The 17,906-nt window shown below is 50.5% G+C and overlaps 7 protein-coding genes across 7 annotated transcripts; 3 read left to right on the top strand and 4 right to left on the bottom strand.

The window, feature by feature from the left end:
* Nucleotides 1-223: 223 nt before the first annotated feature.
* CONPUDRAFT_75960 (uncharacterized protein) lies at nt 224-622 on the bottom strand (the record flags this gene model as incomplete). Its single annotated transcript, XM_007774243.1, has 1 exon — nt 224-622. The coding sequence occupies one exon, from the start codon at nt 620-622 to the stop codon at nt 224-226; it is 399 nt and encodes a 132-aa protein (XP_007772433.1).
* Nucleotides 623-1,960: 1,338 nt separating this feature from the next.
* CONPUDRAFT_139190 (glycoside hydrolase family 16 protein) lies at nt 1,961-5,022 on the top strand (the record flags this gene model as incomplete). The annotated part of the gene is made up of 14 exons (XM_007774405.1): nt 1,961-2,093; nt 2,145-2,272; nt 2,323-2,403; nt 2,452-2,476; nt 2,536-2,785; nt 2,847-2,862; nt 2,916-3,079; nt 3,136-3,196; nt 3,249-4,021; nt 4,079-4,151; nt 4,206-4,339; nt 4,399-4,529; nt 4,588-4,721; nt 4,777-5,022. The coding sequence occupies 9 exons, from the start codon at nt 1,961-1,963 to the stop codon at nt 3,612-3,614; spliced, it is 1,224 nt and encodes a 407-aa protein (XP_007772595.1). The 3' UTR covers nt 3,615-4,021; nt 4,079-4,151; nt 4,206-4,339; nt 4,399-4,529; nt 4,588-4,721; nt 4,777-5,022.
* A 1,809-nt stretch (nt 5,023-6,831) lies between these two features.
* Nucleotides 6,832-7,351, bottom strand: CONPUDRAFT_62320 (uncharacterized protein; the record flags this gene model as incomplete). The annotated part of the gene is made up of 2 exons (XM_007774174.1): nt 6,832-7,090; nt 7,140-7,351. Coding segments are annotated over 2 exons (471 nt in total), but the record flags the coding sequence as incomplete, so codon positions are not given.
* A 423-nt stretch (nt 7,352-7,774) lies between these two features.
* Nucleotides 7,775-8,966, bottom strand: CONPUDRAFT_129376 (uncharacterized protein; the record flags this gene model as incomplete). The annotated part of the gene is made up of 5 exons (XM_007774404.1): nt 8,611-8,966; nt 8,368-8,560; nt 8,221-8,301; nt 8,001-8,167; nt 7,775-7,949 (listed from the first exon to the last, which is right to left on the bottom strand). Exons 2-5 carry the CDS (start codon nt 8,419-8,421, stop codon nt 7,775-7,777), a joined length of 477 nt encoding a protein of 158 aa, XP_007772594.1. The 5' UTR covers nt 8,422-8,560; nt 8,611-8,966.
* Nucleotides 8,967-9,621: 655 nt separating this feature from the next.
* On the top strand, nt 9,622-12,361 carry CONPUDRAFT_139189 (general substrate transporter; the record flags this gene model as incomplete). The annotated part of the gene is made up of 13 exons (XM_007774403.1): nt 9,622-9,843; nt 9,902-10,068; nt 10,128-10,348; nt 10,404-10,413; nt 10,470-10,535; nt 10,586-10,812; nt 10,866-11,026; nt 11,082-11,237; nt 11,296-11,330; nt 11,388-11,513; nt 11,566-11,688; nt 11,748-11,804; nt 12,340-12,361. Exons 1-13 carry the CDS (start codon nt 9,643-9,645, stop codon nt 12,359-12,361), a joined length of 1,572 nt encoding a protein of 523 aa, XP_007772593.1. The 5' UTR covers nt 9,622-9,642.
* Nucleotides 12,362-12,463: 102 nt separating this feature from the next.
* CONPUDRAFT_109669 (cytochrome P450) lies at nt 12,464-14,803 on the top strand. The gene is made up of 12 exons (XM_007774402.1): nt 12,464-12,728; nt 12,790-12,886; nt 12,942-13,078; nt 13,133-13,258; nt 13,319-13,474; nt 13,547-13,643; nt 13,707-13,829; nt 13,887-14,076; nt 14,135-14,169; nt 14,217-14,263; nt 14,324-14,446; nt 14,508-14,803. Exons 1-12 carry the CDS (start codon nt 12,523-12,525, stop codon nt 14,746-14,748), a joined length of 1,578 nt encoding a protein of 525 aa, XP_007772592.1. The 5' UTR covers nt 12,464-12,522; the 3' UTR covers nt 14,749-14,803.
* An 879-nt stretch (nt 14,804-15,682) lies between these two features.
* On the bottom strand, nt 15,683-17,244 carry CONPUDRAFT_62794 (uncharacterized protein; the record flags this gene model as incomplete). Its single annotated transcript, XM_007774208.1, has 8 exons — nt 15,683-16,030; nt 16,084-16,146; nt 16,200-16,306; nt 16,362-16,565; nt 16,681-16,864; nt 16,901-16,940; nt 16,998-17,031; nt 17,082-17,244. The coding sequence occupies 8 exons, from the start codon at nt 17,242-17,244 to the stop codon at nt 15,683-15,685; spliced, it is 1,143 nt and encodes a 380-aa protein (XP_007772398.1).
* Between the last annotated feature and the right edge of the window lie 662 nt (nt 17,245-17,906).

The following is a 17,906-nucleotide window of genomic DNA, read 5'->3' as shown; positions in this document are numbered from 1 at the left end:
CCGGCGGCTCTGGCAACTCGCGGACCTCGCGTTTAGAGAACGGAGAAGAGTTGGTACTCCGTGGTTTATCCTAAGATAGATTTAGATAAGAACTTGCATTGGGCTTGACAGCCGGGTCTGATGATATGCTCACCGTACACTCTCCCCCCGTCAAATGCCCAAGCTTGCTATCTTCAATGACAACTGACAATGGATTGAACAACTGCACATAATCAGAGGCAGCTCACCACGCCAGGGATAGGATAATCACCTTGGTCCCACTTCTTTGCCTCTTCAGCGTCCCTGAGGCCCGATCCGGAGTTCGAGTCCCATTGTCCGCGTGACCATTATATTTATCGTTGGACTCAGAGGTGCTCCTTGAGCAAAGGAGCTGTAGACGCTCTCGTTTGATGTCGAGATACTCGGTCACGACTTCGTCGTAGCGATTGTGCATCTCTGCTAGGTCCCTGCGAAAGCCGGCTGCCTCGTTACGAAAAGCGTCGCGCTCGCGTCGCACCTCGACGAGATCGGCGAGGAGCTTGGCTTGCTCGGCGTGCATTTGTTGTATAACCTTGCGTTGGCGTGCGGTTGCGCTCTGTAGCTGGTCGATAATGGATGTGGCATTGCGATCGAGAGTTGCCATGCTGCAGATTTTGGGCGTGTGGTATCAAGGCTCAACCGGAGGAGGGTTTAGGGTATACGAGTGGGGTGTAGGGAGAGTACTGATGGCTCCTGCTCCGAGTGGGAACCCGTATATAAAGGGCTTCAGTCATCGAGCGGACTAGCATCGCGGGCATCGCCGTCCGCCACTGTCCAAGATTGCGCACAAGAGCAAGCTTCGATGCGAGGTACTGAGAGGCTATGCGAGTGTAGGTTCATGCCAGTCCTGTGATGGGCTGGGACTATTTTCGGTCGCAGTGCTCTCAGGATGGGAGCATCGGATTGGATGGGCTAAAAGGAATACCCACAGCAAGGTTGTTGATCGTCTTGGATGATGAAGTGAGCCATACTTGTAGCCAACCTGTTCGCCGCATCATGATACGAACTTCGGATGCTGTGGCCAAGGCGGAGCAGCGCTAGGTGTCAGTACTTCAGTGTCTAGAGATTGTGTACCTGGCATGTACTCCGGTAGATGTCAGTTTGCCGAAGAGTCGTTCTGAACACTAAAGCTCAGAGAAGCGTGTAGTGCTGTTGTCTTGTCGGGGTAGCCTGAAGCTTGCGGTACCGTCTCTTGAGGCATCAATCCGTACAGATGCATGGCAAAGCTGGACAATACTTGTTGATTGTTCAATGTGTGCATGGAAAGAGATCACGAGATGGGCAATCAGTGTCCCCGTAGTAGCAGGCGTGGATCACGAGCGCAATGTGGCCCCATCAGCTTCGAGTTGTGAAATGAGAGCGGGCCTTCGGCGGGCTGAAGGAGGTTTCCGAACTGCACTCGCGACCGGCGTTCAAGGTCTACATAGTACACGTACTATTAGTGAACGGACAACGTCTGCTGTTCTCGCCTGCGTAAACGTTGGTCCGTTAGTACTTAATCCTCACCTCGTCTGAGATTGAGGGTGTAAGAGAAAAAGCAACACAGCAACAACTTCACAGCATCGCGAAATATGTTTCGGTAGAAGCCGTGACAGAAAATGCCATGCACGTGACCGCGTCCTGACGTGCTTGCACAGCCCTCAGGGGCTTGCAAGGGAGGCCTCGTGCACTTGCATAAACTTACCAACGGCAGCACCACGTTCATCTCCCATTCATCCTTGTTCGCTGCCCAACACGTTGTGCTTGTCCAATGCAGGAAACACGGCTTCTTCGACAGCTGCCTTCTGGGCTTAATCCTCGTTGTCCACCGGTTGTCCCGGCTAGACAGCGCCTCAAAAATATGACCCCATTTCGTCATCCCGAATACAAAAGCAGCCATTTAGTCAACAGCTAGTCCAACACTCCGACCTTCTCATCTCTCCAACAACCTTGACGCTGGATAATGCTCCAGATCATTCTCCTCTACTCCCTCTTCATTAGTGTTGCAAACGCTTGGCAACTTGTCCGAGAGTATTCAGGACAGAACTTCTTCAACGGTTGGGATTTTTACGGGTCTTGGGATAACCTGACGCAGGGCAAGTGTTCTGTTACTGTCGCTCTGCCCACAGTCTTAACTCTTTCAGCAGGCAACGTTACATGGGTATCTCAGTCTGTGGCCGCGAGCCAGGACCTGGCATACGTCAACAACAATGGGCACGCTATCCTCAAGGTCGACAACACCACTAACGTCCCGTCTGGAGGACGGCGCAACTCCGTCAGTCGAGCGTTCCATGACCCCTCCTTAAATATAACACAGCCTATCAGATCCGGATCACATCCCAGGACACCTATGCACTCGGGAGTCTATGGATCATCGATCTTGATCACATACCATACGGGTGCTCGGTACGTGGCTCCACAGCGCGCATACACTCCATAACTGACTTCTCGCAGGTATGGCCTGCTTTCTGGACTTTTGGTTAGTGCTTGCATTCCCACCTCGGAGTCACTCGTTATTCAACCTTTTCTATGATCTAGGTCCGAATTGGCCGGAAGACGGCGAGATAGACATCATCGAGGGGATCAACCTCATGTCGAGCAACCAGATGGCACTCCACACGACTTCGGGCTGTACGCTGAGCTCCACAGCAACGCAACTAGGCACGACCGATGTGACGGACTGCTCGTCAGCTGCAGGCTGCACGGTGACGGAGACATCGAATAGCAGCTACGGAAGTAACTTTGAGGGTGGCGTATGGGCAACACAATTCGATAGCTCAGGTATCTTGTGAGTTTGAACGAAATTTTCATGGTTTCAGCGTCTCATCCCCTTGGTCCCCTCCTTCCAGCATTTGGTTTTGGAGCGTGGGTATACATGGCTTGTCCTTACTTGATCGTTACTGACCCTTGACCACTAGCGCTCAAATGTACCCTCGTCCATAACGGGAGCGACGTCAACATCGTCCATCGATCCATCTAGTTGGGGAACTCCCCATGCGAACTATTCATCCAGCACATGTAATATTGAACAGTACTTCAGTCCGCAAAATTTGGTCTTGGACATCACACTTTGTGGTGACTGGTACGCCTGGCAGATTTATTTTTAAAATTCGCGAACTAAAGGGATCCTGCATCTAGGGCTGGTCTCAGCCAATTCTATAGTTCAACGTGCGGAAACTCGGGCCCTACAGGAAATTGTGTATGTCTCTCTACCTCACGTCTGTTGCGCGTACGACTCATTTTCTTCCAAGTACCAAGACTGCGTCGTCGGCCCCGGCAGCCCGCGGTACGACAACGCGTATTTCGACATATCCTACATCCGCGCGTACAGCAATAGCACCGTGCCAACTGCGACCGGCACTAGCGGCTCAGCACCAGCAACTGCCACCGCCACCACGGTGAGTTCATCCCCGGCTGCAGGCGCTTCAGGAAGCGCATCCAGCTCCACGAGCACCTCCGTCACTCCCTGGGGCACCAACAACGCCTTCTCGCCACCGAAGTGTCGTGCCACTCAGAATCCTGCTCGCTCGAAAAGGTCTACTCCGTCTCTTGCTCGGACCGTCATGTCGCGCGTGCATGGAGTTGCTAATAGAGCATACCGGACTTGGTTTTTTTAGTGTTTCTATTTCGTGGCTCTTCTTGTATTTTCAGTTGCATATTCGACGTTGGGTTCATAGATACCATGGCTATGGCATAGTCGTAGCAGTAGAGAAAGACGTCGCAAGGGCAACGGGCGACGTTATTTATACAGGATCTATGTTATTTCTTGATGTATTCAGAACACTACAGACCCTTTCATCCTCGTGCATATATCATCCATGTAATCCTACTACTATTACTTGGGGGCTGGGAATGATTATAGATGTACATACAAAATTGAAGCTAGCTTGCATAATAGCGCCAAAGCTCATGTTATTAAGGCAGAAGGCGGTCAGGTTACTCCTTTTTCGGCGAGCGATGGTCCCTTTGGTGGTCTTGGTACCTATTCCAGAGTTTGATTGTCTCCTCCCTGATGTCGTGCCCTGTCGTGGTACGGGTAATCAGAACGCCAGGATTTGTGCGATGATCAACATACATACCTTTATCGAGCCGCTCGCACTTATCTAGCAGATTTCCAAACAATGGCCGCTCGTAAAACAGATTCGAGCAAGCGTCTGCGAAGGAGTATATTTGAGTAAAGATAGGCCGCGAAGTAGATTATGCCGTACCCAGAGGCACCAATGCGATCAGCAAGCGAAGAGTCATGCAAACGTCGTATTTTGTCTGCATGGCGTTCTCGTCCGCGAGAATCTCATCCAAGATGCTCGCGAGCTTGGGCAAGAACTTTGCCCTGACAGGCCCTGCCGTCGGATTCGATGTCATGAACACTACGGAAGAAAGCTCAGGCTGAAAAACTTGCCTATCGTCACGATCGTGCTGAGCGGTAGTATGAGGTTTTGATCGCCGTCCTTGGTCACCTTATCTAGCATCGGGTCCACCAAGTCGTCCACGACGCCGTCGGTTATCAACAGCTTCATGTGATGAGAGTCTAGAAAGGAGTTGATTAGAACAAGTTATCGGTATTGCGGGGCTTCGGACACTCTAACCTAGTTTCGATATCAAGTCGAGATTTGCCAGTCCCTTGACGCGTTGCTTCCGATCGCTGGAGTTTTTGATCATGTTCACGGTGTCCTTCAAAAGGTCCTTCGATTCCGGGCCATGATATACCCTCTCTCGGAATTCCTCTAGTAATGGTTGTATGAGCGACATGATTCGGAGAGTGGGAGAAATGGTTCTCACTGCTCTGTGCGAACATCTTGCTGAGTACGCTCGTCCACTCTGCCTGCATTCTCTCAGCGGCGGGCAGGACGAAAGTACCCTCTCGAAGCATCTTGGCGACAACCTCGGGTGCATTCGACTTTGGTAAGGTGTCGGCAAAGTTGAATGTCAGGTTATCCGCCCGCACGATCGCTTTATAGACGAAGTAGACTGCCTGCAGAGGTTTCTTCTTCCACAGCTTGCCAAACAGCTCATCGTATTCCTTGCTCGACATGCGCAGTTCCTTCAGGCTGAGACGATTCAGTTGTCCCAAGAGCTCTGGCTTGTGCTTGCCGGCGCTGATGATGCATATGCAGAGGCCCATCATACGTTCCCGAGCTTCTGTTGGGACGTCAGCATTTACAGAGGTTTGTAATCGAGACGACGTACGTTGACAAAGCCCGGCGTTCTTGTCGCTTAGTGAGAGGATGGCCTCGGTCGCTGCCATGTATCCTGTCTGCGAACCGAGGAGCCTAATAATTTTGAGAAGGAATTTGCTTCTCATCATGTTCACGGCGAAAGTTTCTGTAGAAAGTTAGCGAGTGATTTGGTGGCATGCTGACGGACTATGGCAGACCATTTTGCATCAGACTAATCAACGAGCTTATAGCCCATCTCCGGTCTGTGAAGAGCCTTTTCACAAGAATGTCTACCAGTTTTGCAGGGAACTGTCTTGAAACGAACATGTCCATGATGTCAGCTTTCATGATAAGAAGATCGTTAATCGCTGTACTATAAAGCAGCCGTAGTTACTTACAGCGCTTAGACAACTCCAGGATAGTGTCCATCGCGGTAGATAGCACATACAGACTCCCTTTTTTTGCTGAGAGGAGGTTCTCAATCGAGCTCACCAAACGCTCCATATCATCTGAGCGGCTTAATTCATCTATAATGATGATGAACGTTGATTAATTTTTAAATCATGAAATAAACGCACCGAGTACTGTCAAGCCCTCCTTTGTTTTTGTCTTACTCAAAAAGGTGATAAGGCGCAAAACTGAGACCATGATTAGTTGGTCTTGGAAGTTATCCGTCAGATTTCGTAAGGGAAGAGGGATGTGTGATTCAGTACTTTTAGGATCCAGTAGTTCGACCACTCGAGGGAATGCGTTGTCGATCTTCAGAAACTCAGATACAGGCTCAGGTCCCTCTGCTTAACTGTCAGCGTACATAAGCCTGAGGAAACTTCTCGAAACTACGTACTAAGTGTCAGTAGCAAGGCAAGGGCCTGCATGCTGTATACTCGAACTGCGATGGTATTGGTAGAGTTTAGACATGCCGAACAATGAAGTAGTCTTTCGAAGACATCCTTTTTGACGATCTTCTGGCGGAGTGAGGGATGGATGCAGAGCGGACGCAGAGAGGTGCACGCCCGCTTTTGGTACCGATCATCGGATAGGAACAGCATCCCAAGGGCTTTGTCTGTTATTCTGCTAGCTTGCTCCTCATTCACGAAAGGGTAGCCTGCATTCAAGTTGAGCACTTCGTCATCATAGCTGCTGGAATCTCATGGTTTCACCTAGTTCACAGTGTGCGACGGCGGAGCTCAGACGAACCAGAGGGTCGTCGCAGCTCATGAGCTGTGTCAGTTTTTTGTGAGGCATCGACCCGTCCGAGGTGACGACCGTAAGCAACTCCCCGTGTCCTACAGAAATCAGTCATGAGCAAGAATCATGGGAGGATCACTCACCAAATCTCGCCATAAATGCCAACTGGTCCACCAGTGCTAGGACGCGCTTCAAGTTGGACAAATCATCATTACACAGGGCGTTTAGCAGTTCCTCCGTCTCTCTCCGGTGCACTAAGTCCTTCTCCCAAGCGTATCCAAGTTCTTTAAAACGCTTGTTGCCGTCTGGATCACTCCAGTCAAGCTGCTCCGGCCAGGATTCCCACTCATGCTGGAATGATGCTCTTGGTCTATAGTTTTCTCCCAAGAGGACTGAGACGTGGATCTTTTGTCCCGGAACGATAACGCGCTCGCCACCAAAATGAGGCCTGTAGTAAAAGTCAGCTTTATAAAACATCAAACAGTATAGCTCAGTTTCCAGCTGACCGGCGAGTAATGCCGTCGGCTTTGCTAGAAGTGTACGAAAGCCGCTTCATCGGCAGCACCTCAGCAAACCACCAGGCGGGAGTCAGAGATTCCGTGGGCCTCTTGTTCACCTGCTTTAGCAAGCTGTCCTTCGCAAAAGACATGGGCAAGAACTGCAGCCCAGCAATCTCGGCCTGCTTTCTCATCCACAGAAGCGAAATTCCCGACATCTCCAAGTTGTGGTTGGTCATATTTCCTCCCCCGCTAGAAGTAAGTTAGCGGTAGTAAGGTTTAGAGCATGGAACTGGCTGACACGTCAGAATGGGTTCCCGAGAACCAGACTTCCTTCACGTGCGCGAGGTCGTCGCTGTCCGGAGGCGATTCGTGCTCAACCATCTTCTCCCAAGGAGCGTCCTCGACGCCGTGCTGGTTGTGCCGATCTCCCATACCTCCATAGACGTACTCGGGGAGGAACTTGACGCGTCGCTCGTCTAGAGCCAATGCATGACGAAAATAACAAATGTGCCCGCAAGAAGTTGTGAACGGTAATGGAGTCTCGCGCACGATGCCTACAGAAGAAACGGTATCCCTGTAATATGTTCATGCCATTGAGTGCGACCTTACGTGCATGCTACCAAAGAGATCGTACCAAACGCCGACGAAGTGAACTGGAACGTCATCGTGACTGAAGGTACGTTTGAATATGTCGGCTTTATCTCGCCAGTTGTCTTTGCCTTTCTCAGTTGTCGAATAGTTGTGCTCTGAGTAGAGCTCAAATGCGCTATCGTGATTCATGGACAAATGAGTGACAGGCTCAGTGAAGGTCCCAGGCTCTAGCTTACAAGGGTGTCTGCCCTATGTGCCCAGGCATGAGCAATCCAACCTGGACGACTTGTCAGCTGAAATAGAAGAGGGTAGCTGTAGGTAGGATCAAGCATGCCTTGCGTATCATGCCTGCGACCGCCCTGACTTGATAGGCACCTCTGGAGAAACCTGTAGAGACATAAGATAGCAGTCCTTGATAGGACCAACCCTAATTTCACCGAACAAAAAGATCTTGTCTCCGTTCTCGTATTGTTCGCATAGCCACTGGTACGCATTAATGATATTAGCTTCCACATCCCTGAGCTCATAGGTTAAGTGGTTAGCTGAGAGGGGGAGATATTTGGCGTACCATGCGATGGCTAGATCAATTTTACTCGCCAGCTGGTTCTTCCAATAGGCAAGCGAGCGTGTGGATGGCTTCGCTGACGTGCCTACGCCAGTCACATAGTGCGTTATCTGGGGTATGTCACTGTCTGTCTTGCGAATCTGATCAACGAGCGCGATGACGTTCGAGTTCTGAACGAAATGCATGTGAGCCATGAAAGTTAAACATTCGGAATACTGTGCACCTTCTCCCCGAACTTTTGCGACGTGCCGTCGATGCAAACGATGAGGTTTCGATTACTCTTGGCACATCGGCATCCTCGTTGCTTACGGCGGAGAAAAGGAAATGCCTAAACCTCTAGATTCCACTATGAGAAATATCAAGGACTTACTGTTGCCGTCGCGGACGAATTTCCTAGAGAATTCGTGGTGTCACTCGACGCCATGACAAATCTGGTGTAAGAAGAGTTTGCGAGAAGAAATGGTTCTGAGGAAGTACGTGGACGTGTTCTTAAATGCCCCCCAGATTAGCGCTTGACATCGTGGAATAACATCCTCGAACGGCCGACGTAGCAAGTGGAGCTGCTGTATGATATCGTTCATGTGCACAATGCAGTTCAACCTGGGGCACTTACTGACAACCTATCATCCCAGAGGTTATTTACGGAAGCGAACAGGAAGCGAGTTGACATCCAGAGCGCTCCCAATAGTCAGGCTCTCCACGTCACCGGTCACCAACATGACGGAGGCTTTTCGAAACTTGCTCTGTGTGACGGAGATCGACCTGGCATGGGCTGACAAAATTTGTCGGTAAATAGACATATAGGAACGTTTCGCTGCCATCGAATGAGAACAATATGGATGAGAGCAAAGCTTGTGAGCATGTACAAGTCCTTGAGCCAGAGATGCGGTGCATCACAAAATATAGACATCATGTCTCGGAGAGTGTAGATGTCATACTTCGGCATCTGTAACAGATCTCCGCTGGTCCAATGTGAGAAGACCTTGGGAGTCAGACAACTGGTCGCTGACTCAGAGATGGCCTTCAAAATCTGGGCCCAGAGCTAGTCATCACAGAAGTTAGAATATTGAGCTTGGGTGAATTGTCGTCTACAACTTGGCGGCCTCCACAGAATATCATTTGAGAGTCAGAGGAGGTCAGATATGTTCACCTCCTGGCCAGCTGAACATTCAACGGTTGAAGTTGCGAGTGCAATGTGCATCCCAAAAGTAGCCCAGAGCGCAGTGAAGAGCTTCAGTCAGTGTACAGTGTAACAGGTTGTAACCCCATGATGGTTGTCTGTCGCTCGCTCGCTCGCGGGGTAGGTGAGAGAAGTGTGAGACCATTCTTGCGCGTGAACAACCCAATGGTCCGGAACGCTCCATTGAATCCCCGCTCCTACGGAAGACGCATCTCTCTATAGGCATCATCCACACTTACTCATATAATAACCATAGACGCATCTTCAAATGTGCGCCAGTGCCTGGAACATCACACAAGAAAATGAATCTGAGACCCTTGCTGACTAGTAGTGGCGCAAGGTTTGCGAAATCATCAATCACCTGTCCCACACTTGACCCAAATGCTCAATTTATACGCGTCGTTGTATGAGGGATATAAAGTAACCAGGACTTACCTTCCTACGCGCTAGCAATACGTATCTAGCATGGATTTGGATGAGAAGCCCAAGGATGTGCAGGAGCAGGCTGAAACGATCCCCCATCTACCAGCAGGCGACGCGCTCGCGGAGGCAGCGGCCTCGGAACATGCACTCAGCTCATGGAGTGCTATACGGCTCTACTGGCGCGCGTTTCTTTGGTGTGTGTTCATGTGTGTAGGCGCGATGCTGGTTGGATACGACCTTCAAGTGAGCTGTGTTCTCTTCGACTTCCCGTCCAATTAATTGTTGTCTCAACTAATCAAAGGTCACCGGTGGACTCTTGAGCGTGCCTGCTTTCCGACGTGACTTTGGATTTGAGAGTCGTGGCCAGTATATCATATCCGCGTCATGGCAGAGCGCTTTCAACGCTACGAGCGCGATTGGAAGTATGTTTGGTGGGCTGTCCGTCGGTTTCGTGATTGAGCGGTTTGGGTGAGCTTTCTATCACCTAGCGCATACCTCTTGATTAAACCTCTTTGTCTTGTCTACAGCACTCGCAAGACAATCTTGCTCTGCAATGTGATCTCAATAGGAGCCATTCTCATCCAGTTCTTTACACCTGCTCATAACAACGGGATGCTCGTCGCTGGAAAGCTAGTAAACGGACTCTCTTTGGGGATGTACATATCCGTCGCTAGCACGTACTGTGCTGAATTGGCACCCATGGCTTTGCGAGGGTTCACAACGGCAAGCGTGAATCTCTGGTTTGCACGTATGTTTCATCTGCTACTGGTATGAGGCGGCCCAGACTGACAGTCTCGAAACAGTTGGCCAATTGTATGTGTTTGCCATCGCAACAGCCAGAGACTTGCATACAGATGACGGATCTACAGGTTGTCTAATGCTTCTATACGTGGATCAGGAGCACGTCTAGACAAGTACGCGTACCGGATTCCATTGTTGGTATTTTCACGAACGCCTTCCTCTTTTTTACCTGACAGTACCCTAGCGCGACTCAATGGATCTTTCCTGTCATCCTTCTCGCCGGACTACCTTTTGCACCCGAATCACCTTGGTGGCTAGTGCGTCAGAATAGACTCGAAGAGGCCCGCAGGATCATCGAGCACGTCGGTGGCGGACATGCGAACTCCCAGCTGTTGCTTCGTCAAATCCAGGAGACCATCGAGCTCGAGGATTATTATTCAAGTACTTCGAAGTTTGCAGATATGTTTAAAGGTAAGGAATTCTCAAACGATTCATGGCGGTCGGCTGACAGGGAACGTGCTCAGGTCCTAATCTGCGCCGAACGATCATCGCTGCGATGGTATTTGCAGTGCAGCATGGCTCGGGCATAAATTTTGTCGTGGCCTTCAGTTCTTATTTCTTCGAGCTCGCCGGCTTCTCTGATAACAAGTCGCATGATTTTGGCCTTGCAGTCTCCTCCGTAGGCGTAAGTGCAGCTAACTTTTCGTTCTTTCGATACTTATGACATCACCGCTATGTAGATCCTCGGGAATCTCTGCACGTTCTATACCCTGAACCGATTCGGGCGGCGTACGTTGTTTAACGCGAGCCTATGGTCGTGCACCATCGTGCTCATGATCATAGGCTTCCTGTCGATATCAACCAATGAATCGACCAGGCTCGTTATCGTTTCATTCGTAAGTCGATAGCGTGTTCGCATGTTAACACTCAGTGGCTCAACTTTCGCTTTCATAGATCATCGTCTACATGTTCTGTTATCAATGTGGAATGCTAGTAATTTAAGGTTTACAAAGTATCCGTTTGGTGCTGACACGTCTACCATATAGTGGACCTGTGGCATACGTGATTTATGCTGAGGTACCCTCCGCCAGGCTGCGGTCTAAAACAGTCGGCCTTGGTGTGGTCACGAACCAGGTCTTCACGCTGGTGTTCAACATTGTCGTCCCATATCTGTAAATATCATTCTCTCATTTCCATGAACTAAGCGTTAACATGAGAGCGTAGAGTCAACCCCGACGAAGCTAATCTCGGTGGCTACGTTGGCTTCGTCTTTGGTGGCCTGACCATTATTGCGTGTGTGTGGGTTTGGTTCGCCATACCGGAGACGAAAGGACGCACAGTTGATGAGTGAGCCGTGTCAACTCAAGCTGATCGAAGGGAACGCCGAACTGACTGCGGACCTACAGAATTGACATAATGTTCGAAGAGAAGATTCCCGCTCGCAAGTTTGCGTCGCATCGAATGTATGATAATGATAAGCGAATGTAACGTCCAAATATGTATGACTCCTTGACTAAATCTCAGCATCTTGCTGCCGCGTTTGCTGGAGCAGGGAAACTGCTCTGGCGGTTATGCTGCCAAGTGGGTTACGCCAGAGAGCGTGTGATGGGTCTCGGTCAGCGTCGCATCCCCACCGCTTGTCGGGTGCTGCAAATTATTCGCCATGATTCGTCTATGCTCAGGTGTGCTCCATGTATGGGCGAAAATTGGCGGTAGTACATTCACAACTTACAACGGACGAGTAGGCGACGAGGTAAATGCTTCCGCTTGGCCTTTTCCCTGTGTGTAGTGCTCAACGCTTACGTTCCACTACACTTAAGTGATCCCATCATATCGTTCAAGCTCAGTAACATACAACTGGAGCAGCCCTGTCGACTAGTATACCGCGTACGAAGAGAGCTGACTACGTCAGCTGGGTTTCGTCATATGAACCGAGAACTCAACATCAAAGCAGGTGCCCTCCCTTGTGCGCGCTTCTCTGACCGAACGCGTCGGAAGACTTGCTTCCTGCCGTGAGTGACGGGCGCCCCCCCCCCTCCCTACGCAGGATAAACGCTCTGGTCGCCACCCGTTACAACAGCAATCAACACTTCACCAAGCTATTTTCTTCCAGTGACAACCTGCTCCCTATATAAACCATGAACAAACGGGTTGACGATCTACTCACACAAACCCCTGGACATGGACTGCCTCTCTGAGCTGCTACCTCCTTACCTTCAAGCTTACCTGCAGTCGTCATCGTCGGTCGTAAAAATTGGCTCTGCTGTCCTTGTAATTCTTCTCTTATTTGCTATCGGCAAGGCTGTTGCTCCTCAAAAGTATCCTCTTCCACTACCTCCTGGTCCCCCTGCGAAATGGTTCTTCCAGCCCCCGTTTCCTCCGCGAAAGTGAGCTTCCATTTCTCTTCAGGAGAGATTCCACTTGCTAAGGTGCCAACTCTTCACACAGTATCGCGCACACTTTGTCAGATATGACAGAACGATATGGAGCTGTATATACCATCAAGCAAGGCCGAAACGCGTTCGTTATCATTGGGCGAATGCAGGTATGATGCGGTCATCCTTGCCAATAGTATTTTGCCGAAGTCTGAAGTTTGTTAGCCAGCAATGGACATCATGGAGAAGTCCGGCGCTTCAAGTGCTGATCGTCCTCGCAACATCGTTGCTAATGAGTTGCTCACGCAAGCAGGTCGCTTGCTTATGGAGAGTGGGGGAGACCGTTTCCGCAGGATGCGAAAGTAAGCCTTCGTACTTGTTTCAAGCGACTGGTGACTCAGCTGATAATAATGCAGGGCCGCGCACATGGCTTTGCAACCCAAGGCTACAGAGAGCTACCAGCCCATCCAGACGGCCGCTGCAAGGGCCGTTATCCTTGATTTATTGAGGGATCCTGATAATTTTGCAGAGCATATAAAAGGGTATATATGTTTACCTTTCACGTAGGCTTAATTCTGACGTCAAGACGTATATTCTGTCAGATATGCCTCTACGGTTATCCTCAAGGTTACGTATGGCAAACGCACCCCTACTTCCTTCCATTCGCCGGAGGTACAACGGGTACATCTCACCCTTGGACGGATACAGTCGACCTTCGTTCCCGGAACGTACCTCGTTGAGCTCTTCCCGTTTTTGAAGTGGTTCCACCGGCTCGGAGGCATGCGACACATCTGCGACGCACTAGAGGAGAAGGGGTTCAGGAGGGCGAGCCGCGTCCTGGGTGCATACGGGTATGAGATGGCGCAGTGGAAGAGAGAAGAAGAGGAGCTAGCAGCGGGGCAGATGGCAAAGGTGAAGAAGGACATGGTAAGAGTTTTAATCTGCTTCTAATTGAGCTTGTTATTGAGGTGTAATCAATTGTCATTTCAGGAGGACGGAATAGCAGGGCCATCGTTTACTAGGAACATGATTGAGAACCGGGAAGTTCATGGACTGGAAGAGGACACAATGGCGTTGCTCTCCAACGGCCTATTCGGTGCCGGGAGCGATACTGTGAGTTGCCCTGCAGCCCATTTGTTCTCCGCATTTCCTAAAGATATGTACACCTAGACTGCACTTGCCCTCATCCATGCGATCATGGTCGCTGCGGCCTTTCCCGAGGAGCAAGCGTGCGTCCAGGCCGAGATTGATGCTGTTGTAGGGTACGATAGGGCTCCGACGTTTGAGGACCATGATAATCTACCTCAACTGCTTGCATTGGCGCAGGAGCTGCTCAGGTTCAGGCCGATTACGCCCATTGGTATATTTTCTACTGCCTTTAAGCTTTTCGTGCTAGATTCTGACCTGGTCGTCTGTAGGTTTCCCCCACAAGGTGAACAAAGACATTGTATACGTAAGTGCATCACCAAGAGATTGATGATGGGCTCAACATTGCTCTAGGAGGGCTATCTGATCCCCACCGGGTCGATCATCCTCGGAAGTCACTGGTACGCCAAACTTCGGGGGTTCTCATTTTTGAACTTAAACTTACGAGTATTTATTGCTAGGGCAATTTCTCGCGACCCCGAAGCGTTTTCTAACCCTGACACTTTCAACCCGCAACGATGGCTCGATGCAAACGGCCAACTGAGGACAGACATCAAGTACTTCTCGTTCGGCTTCGGAAGACGGTATGTGCATCTACCTTGTTCCTCTGCGTAATATCGCTTAACTTAACTCTGCCCACCGCAGTGTCTGCCCAGGCCAACACGTCGCAAACCGCTCCATCTACATCAACCTCGCACTCATATTTTGGGCGTTCCGCATCGTGCCCAAGCCCGGGTACAAGCTGGACTTGGACTCGTGGACGGACGGACCGGTATCGCGGCTGCCGCCGTTCGAGGTTAACTTTGAACCGAGACAGAGCGTGGAGGCAATCAGAAGGGCAATGAACGAGCTGGTCAGTGGAAGTGAGGAGGATGAAGAGATGTAGTGAAGGGTCCCGTAGTTCATCAAGGACGTGTACACAGCGCACCATATAATATTACCACTCGTACCCAACTTCAAAGTCGTTGCGCAATAGCGCAATTGAGTAGTATGTTTACTTGGTGAAACTCGTCGGCCATCCAAAGGACACTCTGCGAACGAACTTCAAGGTGCTAAGCGGACCGTCTCAATAAGTACTTCTGACCTTTTGCCTATATCGCCAATCTAAATCTCCATGCATCAAAGCGTTAAGCTAATTCGATCAGGTTCAATTATACCTACCTTCGTGTGTAGGATTACACATATATTGGTCTTCAGACGAACTGGACCGTTGATGAATCACACCGCCTATGAGTCGACAATATTACGATGTCATTGGCCGTAATTTATCGAATGGGAGGTAAACTAGAAAAACCAACTACTATCATCATTCTCCAGTAAACGGCGTCCGCGTCGAACCGGAAGAGGTATCGGTAATAAGATTGTCCACAGCGCCCACAAAACGAATCCCCGCGCATACGTCTGTCGTATGCCCTCATGCAAGAATGAAGAGGAAAAAATGAAAAGAAATGCAGTCGAGATGGGTGTCAAACATCGTCAATGACAGTATCGAAGGTTGCGGTGAAAAGAAAGGAAATCCGGGAAATTAGCCTTGGATTGAGGATCAGAAGACGCGCTGGCGCTTGATGTGACGGCGGTGCTGAACTGTACATAGTCCGTTAGTACAACAAGGTCAGAGCACAATCAGCAAGCGTTCAAGGCGCCCGTGCATACTCAAGCTGGTGCTCAGAGCGCGAGCACAAACGTCGCGAGGCCAGCGATGGCCACGAGGCCACCGCTGACGGCAACGCTGACAAGTGCACCGTTGGAGCCTGATCCAGAGCCAGAGCCGGATGAACCTGTGCCCGATGAACACGAGCCAGACAAAGGCATGAGTATAATTATGAACACGAAGGGAAACCAAAACGAGAACCAGAGGAAGGGGAACCGGAAGAGGAGCCGGAAGCAGAACCAGAACCAGAACCAGAACTGGACGAACCAGAGCTACCGGAACCCGACGAACCGGTGGGAGAGGAGCCGCTCGATGCGGAGGTTGAGCTGGGCGGGGCAGCGGCGGCAAGGGCTTGGATGGGGGCCCACTTGGCGTCCGAGTTGGAACCGGAAGGGTTGAAGGGGAGGTAGTTAGCAGCACCGCTCGAGGTCAGCTGAACGAGGGAGTTGGAGGAGGCGAAGTAAGTCGCCTTGGGGTCCTTAGTAGAGGGACCAGCCATCTGAGTGGTCGAGTTGGACTATGGGAAGGTGTGAGTAAGCGAAAAATCCTCGGTGGTAAGGATTTATATACCATGACGTTGACAACGTAGGTAGCAGAGCCATCCTGAGGGACGAAGGCAAAGTTTTGCTGAACCTGGAGAAATCATGAGTTGCCAGTGAGGAATATGATCAGTGTGCAGTTCATACGGTGTTGTCGTCCATGAAGAACGAAGTCGCATGACCAAACTGGTTGGGAACTGCACCGTTACCACCAGAGACAGGGTATGCCTGGGGCGAAGGCTGATACCAGCTGTCTGCACAACAATTGAGTATTCTGAAGCCTGTCCTAGTGCAGGAAGGCGATCTCACAGTGGATGACGAAGATGTCTTCCTGGCCAGGGCTGAGATTGGGAACATCAAGGAAGTGGATATGGTTGTTGGCGATGACCATAACGGGGTTGTAACCGCTTGGGTAGGGAGTGTTACCGACGTTGTTCCAGGAGAGAGCACTGCCGGTCGCAGCCTTCTGCTGGCTCATATCGAGATTCCAGAGTTGGTTTGCGCTCATGGCGTCTGGCAGGATTAAACGATGATGAACGGATCAGCAAAACACTCTAAATGCCGAGAGACCATGACCTTGGCGTCCTTGGAAAGTCAAGGAAGTCAAAGCCATAATATTTATACGCACAGAAAACGTTGGTATCATGGTCAAGGATAGCGGCAAAGTTGGAAGGGTCGAAGCCGTTGGTGGTGACCGTCTGGGCGGACCAGGACTTGGCGGTCGCGTCGTAAATATAGACATCGGAGGGGTTCTTCGAGTCAGCGCTCATGACGTAGATGGCGTTTTCATACTGGAAAGAGTTTAGTGCGTGCTATAGCTAGAGGGAAGGCAAGCGGGGCGAGTGTACCTGAGAGAGGTAGCAAGTGGTATTAGTGCCATCAAACGGCCTGCAAGATTAAACGTAGTGAGCTATATATAAATAGCGACGATGGGATGTGGCTCACGGGCGACCCGAGGTGGTGATTTCAGACGCCTTGCCTACAAAACGAACACAAATGGTTAGTCCGCATCTAGTGCTGTAGGAAAACGCTTACCGCTTGACCAAGAGGACTGTGCTCCCGCATTGAAATCCTTGCCGTCGAGGCCGAAAGCGAGGAGATTCCAGTTGATGTCGAAGGCCACACAGGGAGATGCGCTGACGAGCGCGTTGGAGGATGCGAGCAAAAGAGAGACGAGGGTGAGAGTAAACATGGTTCCAAAGGAACAGGTAGAAGACGAAAGGTAGAGAGAGGTGAGGGAGGCGGGAGCGTGGTCAAAGTAAAGTGGAAAGGTTGCGATAGGTCGTGATGGTCTCCCCGGTGAATTCACCCCACCTATATTTAGGCTGGGCATCATGCCGGCATGCAAGCGCCTCAGAAGCGAATCTATATTTGGAGCATCTGTCCCCCGCCAAGGTCATTCGACAGCAGTTGACAGCTCATCCAGATGAACTCATCTCTTGCCATAACGTCGTACAACAAGCGCGTAGTTTCTATTTGTATGCACTGGACTCCACTTCAGTTGCAAGCACGTATACAACGTTGGCTACTGTTGAGCCTAGCTACGATGCTCCTTGCGGGACAGAAATACCCTCTCTTCCTCCACGGCTCCCTGGTCTAGACGCGCGCCCATTCCCTTGTGGAGCAAATGGCATCACTCCAACGATCCCAAGCCGGCCTTTTGATACCAGCGATAGTCGAACGAAAATGTTGCATTTATTGTGAGAAAATCGAAGACATGTTCAAAGAGCTTGCCAGTAGCAAGTAGTTTTTGCAGAGATACAAAATGACTGTACAAATATTGTATAGTAAGAATAGAATGTACGCTGGACCCCATGGATACCCGAAGGCATCCGGAGTGCATCCAGTAACGGG

Source organism: Coniophora puteana (genome assembly GCF_000271625.1).
Source record: "Coniophora puteana RWD-64-598 SS2 unplaced genomic scaffold CONPUscaffold_12, whole genome shotgun sequence".
Lineage (NCBI taxonomy): Eukaryota > Fungi > Basidiomycota > Agaricomycetes > Boletales > Coniophoraceae > Coniophora > Coniophora puteana.
Note: the sequence above shows the minus strand (reverse complement) of the source record. Positions and strands in the feature narration are given on the sequence as shown.